We start from the raw sequence: 11,814 nt of genomic DNA on the forward strand, positions 1-11,814 counted from the left end.
AAACCACACTCCCATGGGAACAACCACAAGGTTGGACCAAGACCCTAAGGGAACTCGTGTGGACCAAACAAAATACAGAGGTATGATTGGTTCCTTGTTATATTTAACTGCTAGCAGACCTGACATTTCCTTTAGTGTAGGTCTTTGTGCAAGATTTCAATCGAATCCAAAGGAATCGCATCTAACAGCCGTCAAAAGGATACTGCGATACTTAAAAGGGACGGAAGATTTGTGTCTGTTTTATCCAAAAAGTGATTCGTTTGACCTAAGAGGATATGCTGATGCTGATTATGCAGGAGATTTAGTAAATCGTAAAAGCACGTCAGGTATGGTCCAATTCTTAGGCTCTTGCATGGTTTCTTGGAGTTCCAAGAAACAAAACACTGTTGCTCTATCCACTGCCAAAGTAGAATATGTGGCTGCTGCTGCATGTTGCTCTCAATTACTTTGGATAAAACAACAGTTGCGTGACTTTGGCATTGTTTTAGACTGCATTCATATTCATTGTGATAATACAAGTGCCATTTGCATATCTAAAGATCCATTTCAACATTCTAAAGTCAAGCATATACATGTAAGGCATCACTTTTTGAAAGATAACGTTGAAAAGGGCTTAATTAGGCTAGATTTTATTTCTACTGAATGTCAAATTGCTGATATATTGACTAAGCCTTTAAGCAGAGAAAAGTTTGAAAAGATGCGTGTGGAATTGGGGATGCTACGGCTCAAGTGATTTTTGTTTGGAACCCCTAAGGTAAAATCGGATGTAACTAACAATGCTATGCTCAATCTTGTATGCATAACACAGCTGAAATTACCCAAGAGAAAGATTTGCGAAAGTATTGAAAAGTCATTTGTACATACTGTTAATATGTTAAAAATATTGAGCCATGTTGTTTCAAGTTCCCTTTTTCATCATCCTTTAAACTCTGTATTATGATCACGTAAATTATCATCATAATTTACGATCAATCTGTACATATCTATCTTTTTTTATTTTTTATTTTTTTTATTCCTTTATTTATTTTTTTTATTTGAATTTCTTCTTGTTTTTATCTTTTATCCCTTCCTTATTTTTATCTTTTATTCTTATCTTTTTCTCTCCTTATTTTTCTATGTTCAATTATGTTTTCATATTCACAAAATCAAAAATACAAAAAGATTTATTATTGTTTGTTCATTTAAATTGAATTAGATAAGTGCAATTAATTTCACCTAATTAAATCCTACTACCTCTAAAACTACCCCACTACCTCACCTTATTAACCGTCACTTTTTCTCACCCTTCCCCATTTAAACTCTTCCTCTTTCACACTCCACCCTCACCAATCACATCAAATTAACTTCCCCATAAACTCTCATAATAACCGGCTTCACTCTCTCTCCTTCCTATTCACACTATTCATCTTCTCCTTCCTTTCAACACACCCTCATCACCATGAAAACCAACCTCAACACCACCCCAAAAACCCGATCACCACCATCCAAACCCTCCTCAAACACGGGATCTCCAAAACCGGTACCAATTGCGGTGGTGCATCCACCTATTCAGCCAAAAAGGAAGGCAACAACAGTGAAGGGCGGCGACAGGAAACGGCGCGCAACCACCAAATTCCCATCATGGAACTACACTCTCGGGTATCACATCAACTATGATTGGTGTGTGGCGAGTAAGTTCACTGAATTTACTTCTTTAATTGATTATCAAAAATGGACTCACCTGTTCCAGAATTGTTCTCATTACCCTGTTTATCCAAAATTTATTTATGAGTTCAAAAATACCTTTAACTATGATAATGGTGTATGCTCGGCCGTAGTTAATGACATTCCAATTTCGTTTGATGCCACTTACCTTGGAAATCTGTTTCAAGTTCCTGTTAAAGGCTATTGCTCTTATTTAAAGCACAAACAATCTGTAAACATTGGCCATAATGATGAATGCAAAATCCTTTAATTTATTGGAGGAAATCCAAAAGTGAAAACTACACACCATCATGCCCTAACACCCCTTCATAAGCTGCTATTTACCTTCACCTAGAAGGGTATTGTACCCCGTTTACAAAAACGGAGTACCGTATCTCTCTTGGATGCCTCCCTCATATTCTGTCTTGCATGTAAAATACAGATTATTTTCCTTACTCTAATGATTGAACACTTAAATTTTTATGCTCAAAAGACCACAATTCCATATGGCTCTTTTCTTACAGTATTGTTCAAGTCTTTTGGTATTGATGTTGAAAGTGAATCCCCTACATACCTAAAACCTGAAAATATCCTCTCTGAACAATCATTACTTAGACTGAGTCTTAGGCTTAAAAATGGGAAAGTCTCTTTTGTGCTTAGGAAAGGAGAGGAGAAAAGAAAGGGAAAGGGAGAGCTGCTAAGGAAGAATGTGATGCGAGTGATGAAGAGAGCAGTGACCAGGGTAGTGAGGGTGCTGCCACCTCCAGTAATTCTGAGGGAGATAGGGAAGAAGAAAAAATTTCTGCAGGAGATAAAAATACAGAAAAAATCCTTGAGGGAGAAGTGCAAGGAGAAGTACAGGGAGATTCTGAGGGGGAACATAAGGAAGTTTCTGAGGGGGAAGCTCAGAGTGAGGGGGAACATACCACAGACTCTGAGAGCACAGCAGGACCACCTAGTATTCCTATGTTTACAAGAGGTCTTAGAAGAAGTAAGAGGAATGTGGTCAAGCCTGCTTTTTCTACTACACACCCTGTGACTGTAGAAACCATCAGCTCCTCAGACAAATCTGATCCCGCCTTCCAACCTACCCAAGTTCCCTTTGCTACTGAACCCTCCTATATTCCTATTTCACCTCCAAGGCAGCCTCCTCATTCACCTTCTCCTCCTCCATCTCAGCCTACTGGCTTTGCTGCTTTCTCTGGAACACGTGTGTCTGTTTATGATTTTTAACAGGTTAAAGCAGATATGGAGAAGCTGACTACAATGGTCAGCCAGAAGTTGGAGGACATGGCCACGCAAATGCTCTCTCTAAAAGGCCAGCTACAAGCTCTGGCAGAATCTCAGGCCACAAGCTTTGCAGGGGTGGAGAAGAAGCTTGCACAGGCTGAAGGAAAGTTCATTGTAGGCAACAAGGAGATCCTGGACACAATCCACAAAGTAGCTTTCGAGGAAGTAGAGGAAGACTCCCTTGATCCTACCAATCCAGTCCATGATCCAACTCACTCAGCAGCCTTTTAAAACCTTGATTGCACTTCTTCTGATTTCATATTTTGAACAATTGTCTTTTGGTTTTGTTTAATTTCCTTGACCTTTGGTTTGTACGCTTATAACTTTTGATACATTCTCTATGTTCCTTTTTCATTTCCTAAATCGGAACTTGGCTCTTGTTTTACATATGACTTTGTGTGTTTGTTGATATTTTGATGCCTAACTTATTTTTGCCTTGCATTATTTGAGCTCACTATTCCCTATGTAGTCTAGTGGGAGTTTAGCAAAATGTTTTTTCAATCTTTTGATAATGCCAAAAGGGGGAAAAGACAAACTTCATGGCGGCTAAGGTGTTTACCAAGGAACTCACACATCGAAGGTATAATTTTTTGCTAAGTTCAGTTAAATTAATAAAGTCCTAGTCTTAGTTATTTTTTTAAGTTAATAAAGTCCTTGTTAATTTTTGCTCAGTCTTTTTGGTTTACTTAAATAAAATCATTAAAGTACTTTTCTAAGTTCTTTAATTAATCTGGTTGTTTTTAAAGTTTTCATGTTTTTCTTTACAAGTTTATGTTGCATGCCTGGATGATTTTATTTACCTAAGTTTGTCAATGTTTGTCATCATCAAAAAGGGGGAATTTTTTAACCCTTTTGGTTTTGATGGACAAATTGACAAACTCGACTAATGAGCGTTTTGAGTCTTTGGTGAATAAAGGGTTCAAGCAAAGTTCGTTCCGGAGTAGGAACTTGGATGCGGAGTAGCATTCTCTAAAAAGCCTCATGCAAATCTCACGTTCTAGTTTTAATTGTGAGCACTCAATAATATAAAGCTGGGAAGGAACTCAATGACTTATGACTACTAGAATAAAAATTAGTTTTAAAAGATTTACGTTAAAAATAATTTTAAGAAAAGATAATTTATAAATATTTTTATCTAGCTTATTATGTTCAAATAAAGATAATTAATCTTAGATAATTATCTTAGTTGTTTTAAATAAATAATTAATTTATAAATTATCTTTTTTTCAAATAAAATCCTTTTAAAATAAAATCTTTTTAAACAAACTTTTGACAAAGTCAACAAGCAGTTTTATTGTTGCATGAATCTCTCATTATACGGTTTTGTCAAAGCAAATATTTAGCAAGTTGTTGAGATAGTGGATTAGTAAGCAAGGCAAGGAAACCTCCTTCATGATCACCATCTGTCACGATTACTCCACAAGTTGTTAGTGGGGTGTTGACATGTGTACGTGATAATAGTGGGAGGTTAATGACTAAGTCTTCTCTATAAATACTCATGCAAACTATCTCAGAAACTTACAACTCTTGAGCATTAAAATTCCAGTAGTAATCTTATAACATAACGATAGTTCTTAACCTTCATATATTCTTGAGTGTAATAGGTATTTGTAATTACAGATCGTATTCAAGTACTTTGGGGTTTGGGATTGTGAGTTTTTTTAAGGTGAGGTTAAGGAAGCTTCGTTGCTGAAGTCTTCTGAGAGAGTTGGGAACAAGTTCCTAATTTGTGGAACTTGTTAATGGGTTTGAATTTTTACTTGTAAAGAGTTTGATTACATAGTGGAAATTTGGAAAAGCCTATATCTTCTCTTGTCATTGTTTCATTTAGTTAAAATCCGCAAAAGTTTTTAGACTTCACCTCAAACACAATTCACCCCCCTCTTGTATTAGCTAGTTAGACTTTCAGATAGGCAACTTTAAATTCACAATTTGTGCTTAACTTTTGTATTAACTTCTATCACTATAATTTGGTGTTGTAATTTTATCACATTTTTCTCTTTCAATAATAATTCAATGTAAGTTTAACCCGTGCATCGCACAGGCTGAATACTAGTTATTTATAAATATTGAATGGAGAAACTAAAAAAAGAATAGCGTCGTTCGAGAATCTTAGCTTGAACAACAGAGAAACAAAAGGGAATTGACTGAAACAAAGAAGTGTTGTTTAGAAATAAAAAATTTAGGATAAACCAAAAAAAAAAAAAAAAAAAGAAAAGAAAAAATCAAGAAAAACAGAAAGTGAACACGTGTCCTTTCAACTTATTGTTTTAATATACTAGTGTAGATTAAATTAAATTACTAGGTTTTCCTATTCTTCCAAATTCTAAACTTACTTTTTTTTTTTTTTTTTTTTTTTACTTTGACATTGAAATTCTTAACTTAGTTATATAAACATGAACAAAACAATACTCACTAATACTTTGTATATATCGTGGTTTGTTGTATTACTATTGCCCCAACTTTCTTTATACGAGTAAAAAAATACTCTATTGTAAAAAAAAAAAAAAAAAAAAAAAAAAAGGTATTGTTTGGTTGATATGGGAATTTAATTTCCATAGTAACTTGTATTTCATGGGAAATTAATTCCTTAAGGTTGCGTTTGGAAACAAGGAATTCATTTCAAATAACTGAATTGAATTTCTGGAATTGAAATGATGGGTTTTAAATTCTAAATTTTTATTTGGGTAACATAAGAATTTTAAATATAAAAATTCAAATTCTATGGGTAATCAATAATGTTGCCGCAATACTACTCGATCGTCTATGCAAAAGACCCATAGAAAACCTACAACTCTAAATTAAATTAAACTAGATGAAACTCGTGCGATGCATGGTTTGTTTGTATTTTTTCAAATAAAATATTTTACTAAACATAAATATATCTAATAAACTTTGTGATATTAGCATGCTTACTACTTGAATTTTTTTTATTATAAAATATATTATTAACTTTGTTTCTCATATTTAGATAAAATTTATAATATAAAAAGATAATATTTTATTTCACAAAGTTTCATATGTGGCAAGTCACACCGTTTGGTCGGGATTACTTGGTCAGAAGTTATTTGGTTGGTCAAGGGCTACTCAATCGATCAGGGGTTACTCGGATGATCATGGGTTACTCGGTCAGTGTTTGAGTGTGTTTCAGCCGGCCACACGATATGGCCAGCAACATAAAAAACGCGCTGATTTTATTTTTACAATTAATATAAAATTTTTGATGTAAAATAAATTGCAATTCTTTTTTTCATTGGCTAAAATATAACATTATCCTATGTGATGTTCTAAAATTAATCTTACGTGGCATAATACTATTGTAGCGTTTTAAAATTATTAATCCTACGTGGTGCTCTAAAAACTCAGGAAAAAACTCCCCTTTATATATATATATATATATATATATATATTTTATTTATATATATATATTAGATTGCTAATGATGACTCAAAAAAAAACCTTAAAATTGTTTAAATATGCATGAAATAAACCCTTCATTACCGATTCATAACAATTAACTGGAAGATATTGAAATAAATTTGGGCGAAGATACCGTTAATTAAGATCGAATTCGTAAAAAAAATTTAAAAAAAATTACAAATGATTGAAACATCTCAATTTCTCATTTATCTAAATTAAGTAAATTGCAAAGAAAAATGATAAAGATAATAGAATGACATATAGGTTTTAAGGAGGAAAGATTTTAAGGAAGGACCGTAAAGTTAAGCTTGCTTAAGCATTTAATGGTGGCTGAGAGGAGGAGAGAGAGTCGGGGAGAGCAAATTTTGGATTTGAAATGACTACCTTTGGGTATGGATTTCAAATCCTATGGGCTAAATATAAAATGGTAAAGGCTAGAATTTGAATCAAATCCAAATGTAAATACTTGGTATTTCCAAAAATATGAATTGGGCTAAATCCATCATTTCAAATGAAATATTCAATACCAAAGGCCATAAAGGAAATTGAAATTCCCATAAATTTTGGTTTAATTGAAATTCCTATGAATTCTTACTTACCCCATTTTTGTTTTTTGTGTCAACCAAACAATCACCCTCCTTTTCAATTCCCATAAATTTCCGATTACCCCATTCTATAATGTCAATCAAACAATGCCTAAATCTCAATTTCTGAGTCAAAAAAAAAAATAAAAAATAAAATAAACAAAAGGGTTTTCCCAAACAAAGGCAATTTTGCTAAATGGTAGATGTCATGCCTGCACATCTACTGGATCATCAGGCAGAGTGGCGTGCCAGAGTCCCCCTGATTTTGTTTCGAGGTCGTGGAGTCACCTACCCGATCGCGTCATGCGACAGTTCCAACTGCGCCAGCCTGTTCTCTAGCAATGTGACATTAGTGTACGCCTTCACGGCATTGACCGTTGTCGGGGAATGGGGGAGACGAATTGGGCATTGGAGCATTGACGTTTCCTTGAGCTATGGCAGCAACGGCTGGAGTTCGTCGTTGGCGGTGACCCGATGCAGGGCGATATGGATCCTCACGATTCGTACATGGTGTGGTACAGGCGTATTACACTCCGTTTCATCAACCCCAGCTACACACCACCGTCCACACATTACCAGCCAGCACATGACGTCATTCACGGATATGTGAGTTGCTTTTATTGTACTTATCGTCCTCATTTTTTATTTTTTTATATATCATGTAACTGACTAACCGATGATTACTGCAGGCGGCGGATATGGTGTCGATATTTAATGCACTGTCACTCGCCCTTGCAGACGGACCCACCCGAGCCCAGGTCGAGCGGATGCGAGATATGTCCGTGACTTCCTTACAGAGACATGGTCACGGTTATCTCATCCACCAGCGGGACGGTCAAGACAGTGGATCCTCTTTCCAGGCACAGTTCGACCCCAGCCAGAGTAGCGGTGGAGGTGATCCTACGATACTCACAGACGCAGAGGATTACATCATCCACAGTTCTGCGCCCACCCCCACCTAGGAGGGTCCATCGTCCAGCCAGCAGACTCCCCCACCGCGCCGAGACCCATTCACCACCATTACTCATTACACGCAGCGTAATGTCAGACGGAGGGCCGATAGACAGGATAGCGAACCGTTAACCCCAATAAATGAGTCGGGATAGTGTTAGCTGATTTATTTGTTGTACTCGGCTTTTCTAGAATCCTGTATATAACACTTATATTATTAATATAAAAAATGTTTTTTGAATGAATTTGTGTATCATTTGAAGTTTACTTTCCTTATTTGTCCAAATCGGACTTATGTTCGTCAGAGTAGATCCTTATAGGCTGATATATATCAAACACAAGACATTTGGGCTCCATAATGAGAAACGAGGTAAAAGCGATGACCCGTGGTGGTTAATGTGGTGGTTGAGGGTGGTAGCTTACTGAAGGCTGGGGGTGGTGTGTTGGAGGCAGAAATAGGGCAGATTAAAGAGAAGAAAGGCTGTTGGTTGCTGGTGTTGCAGTCCAGCAGAAAATCGTTGTCTTAGACAGCGGTTTATGTACAAAAAAAATTGTACATAAAACGCTGTCTCAGACAGCGGTTTATGTACAACTAAAAATTTGCACATAAGACGCTGCCTCAGACAGCGTTTTATGTGCAACAAATATTTTGTACATAAAACGATGTCCCAGACAGCGTCTTATGTGCATTTGATTTTTCCCACAAAATAAACAGAAAATAAGAATTTTTAAAATTTTTTAAAAAAAAGTCAAACGTTAAAAGGCTGTCTGGGACAGCGTTTTATAAATTGAATATTTTTTTTAAAAATCCTGGGGATAAAACGTTGTCCAAGCGTTTTACCCTACAAATTTGGTTTGGTAAATACTTTTGCCACGCAACCATTTTGCAAAATAATTTTTGTTGTAGGCTTACTTTGGGGAAATTTTTAGATCCGCCACCAATTTTACCAATCACCAATTCACCACTCGTCAAACTGCCTTTTCTCCTCCATATTCACTCCCCACCATCGTCACCGACCCTTCCTGCAGCGACACTGCCGCCCTCTCTCTCTCTACCACTACCATGCTAATATTTGAATTTTAAATGACAAATTCAACTGGATGCTCTAATTTGGTCATGTAAAGCTCAATTGATCTCTGAAAAGGTTTGTTCTCATTTTTACTTACGATTTTTTACATATTTTTAGTTTTCCTGATTTTTAGGGTTAGGGTTTTTTTGGTGGATGTTGTTGGTTTTAAATGGGTATGGGGTTTTTCCTGGTTGTTTGGGGCGGGTTTTGAGTGGGTGTAAGGCGGTTTCGAGGTGGGTGAGGGTGGTTTTGGGTGGCTCAAATTCACCATTTCAGCAAATTGAAGTCCAGACCAAATGATATGATTATCCTATTTGAGTGAAATTTATGTCACGATTTCAGTCATTTTACCATTTCATTCCAGTCAAAGAAGATATATTGAAATTATCTGTTTTTCTTGAATCATATGTTCATGGTACTTGAGAATTAAGGCTTTGGTATTGTTATTGTACCTTGTATGGGTTAATTGCTACCATTATAGATCATACTAGAGTGGCACTTCAGTGAATTCACATATTTGTTTCTCAAATTAAATGCTTATGTTACCTTGTTTTCTTGATTGTAGTCCATAGAAATTATTATCTGTATTGTCCTATCAATTCGTCTCAGCGTTATATTTACGAGACGATCTGATTCAACTTCTGCTGACTTATTATTGTTTCTTGCATCTGTCGCAGTCTGTCTGATTCAAAATCTTGTGCAAACTCCAAAGCGTAACAATACAAAGCAAACACCCCTCAGAATTCTCATTTGCTCCGTTGGTTACTCTATTAATTGTTTATGCTACTTCTTGTAGTTCCACTTAAGTCTTTGAATTATTTTCTTTAATGGAAGGAATATGTGATAGCAACTTTGAGTCTCTGTCAGCTGGCATTTATGAGTTGCCTGGAGAACCAGCAGTGGTGATTAACGGTGTTCCTGATTTATCTGTGGAGGATGGGAATATAAATCAAGGCACCGATCCAGCAGAGGGAACTCCAAGGACAGTAAAACTCGACAAATCTGCTTCTGGTGTCAGTAAGCCTAGATATACAGGTTTTGGTGAATGGCTAGAGGGAAGAAAAGTGCAAAAATTGTTTGATCAGAAATATTATTTGGGTAAAGTGACTGAATTTGATAAAGAAACCGGCTGGTACAGAGTTGTCTACGAGGATGGTGATTTTGAAGATCTTGAGTGGCATGAGTTGCAGGAGGTTCTTCAGCCATTAGACATAACCATGCCTCTGAAATCATTAGCATTGAAGATCATTCACAAAAATCGAAAATCAGAGCCTGGAGTTGAGACAAATGCTGTTCCTGAGAGAAAGAGTGGTGGTAAAACTCGAGGTCGTAGAGGTAAGCCCTCGTCAAGGAATTTCGTTGGCAGAGGTTAATGGATGTGTTGCGGGCTGATGGGCAAAAAGACAGCAATTGGCTTAATTTGGACTTGCCTGAGTTGTGAACATATAGGCCTGTTTAGAAGTTCAGAACATCTAGTTACCTTTTGAATATGCTATTGTACAATTGGGTGGGAAACTATATCAGACACTCAAATTTGCTCTGCAATGCAAGAGGGCTGAATTAAGGCCAAGGAAGGGGGAGGTCCAGTATTTTTTTCAAGGTGTACACGCCTACCACCCACGTCTTGTAGATGTAGCTTCCTCTTTATTATTGGAAACTTGGCGTTGTGTACTGCTTTTATGTTGAGCCTTGTTTTGGTTCTCCATGTGTTTTAATCCGCCTCTTTGCATATAGTAATGATTTTTGTATTGCAACAGTGTATCAAGTTTGACGAATCCCAAAAATTAGATTGTTTGCACTCAAAATATGTATAGGTTTGATAAGTTATTGCTGAACTATCTCATTGATCTCAGGGATTCTAGGATCTCAATGCTCTACTAAGATTGACTAAAACACACACACCTCTCTTCCACTGGGCTGTACCACTGCTCCTTCCTCAAGCAGCAGCGACCATACACACCCCTTATAGCTTTACCTAATGCATTGATGTGCTTTTAGCTCAAATACTCACGATCCTGTTAACCATTAACTTGGTTGCCTCAGCCCGTTGCATCCTTAGCTTAGTCATGTGTACACAATTACTCCTAATTCTGTGTAAACCTATTGAAGACTAGATTCATTACTAGATGAAAGCAATATGGATATTATAAAGAGATATGATATTGGAAAGAGATCCCCTATACATATTTTCGTCTACTTTTGCCGTTTCAGGGATGGCTACTCATACACTTAAGGCTCGAAGACAATACGACTCAAACCCAGAGCAAACCAATGCTTATCATAATGCACCAAACACTAACACTATTTAGGTACATCCCAAAAAGCCCAATAATGACAACCTATTAATGACGGGCTTAAAGCCCGTCCTGATAAGGCTTTTAATGACATGATTTTAGGCTTGTCATAAAACCTTACCCAAGTTAAATTTCAATCCAAATATATCATTGAACTTGTTTATAATAAACACCCCATCCAATTTTCTCTCTCCTTCATTTCATTTCATTTCTTCGTCTTCTTCTCTCATACTAGTGGAATTCTTACCTGTCGCAATTGGCTTTTGCGACGAGATCGAGATGGGAAAAATGTTCTACGATGGTCCCTTTCTAGGATGGACTCGCGACGGGAAATCATTTCATTAATGCACTTATCTTTTATGACGGGCTTACAACGGGATTTCCCGTCATTAATGCACTTTCTCTTTGTAATGTGAAACAGTTACTATGTAGCCCATTTTCTAAATGTGGCAGCATTACTAACTCGGTTTAATGAACCAACAATAAAAGATTTGAAGAGAAGGGGTCTTTATTTCATCCCCC

The 11,814-nt window shown here is 36.4% G+C and overlaps 1 protein-coding gene across 1 annotated transcript; it reads left to right on the top strand.

The window, feature by feature from the left end:
* The first annotated feature begins 8,848 nt into the window (after positions 1-8,848).
* Positions 8,849-10,803, top strand: LOC110695004 (dirigent protein 17-like). The gene is made up of 2 exons (XM_021872201.1): positions 8,849-9,073; positions 9,676-10,803. Exon 2 carries the CDS (start codon positions 9,826-9,828, stop codon positions 10,369-10,371), a length of 546 nt encoding a protein of 181 aa, XP_021727893.1. The 5' UTR covers positions 8,849-9,073; positions 9,676-9,825; the 3' UTR covers positions 10,372-10,803.
* Positions 10,804-11,814: the final 1,011 nt, after the last annotated feature.

This window comes from Chenopodium quinoa, unplaced genomic scaffold (genome assembly GCF_001683475.1).
Source record: "Chenopodium quinoa cultivar QQ74 unplaced genomic scaffold, ASM168347v1, whole genome shotgun sequence".
Taxonomy (NCBI): domain Eukaryota; kingdom Viridiplantae; phylum Streptophyta; class Magnoliopsida; order Caryophyllales; family Amaranthaceae; genus Chenopodium; species Chenopodium quinoa.

What these genes read in the sequence shown, in the direction of transcription:
- LOC110695004 (XM_021872201.1), top strand. Translation starts at nt 9,826, where the DNA reads ATGGAAGGAATATGTGATAGCAACTTTGAGTCTCTGTCAGCTGGCATT.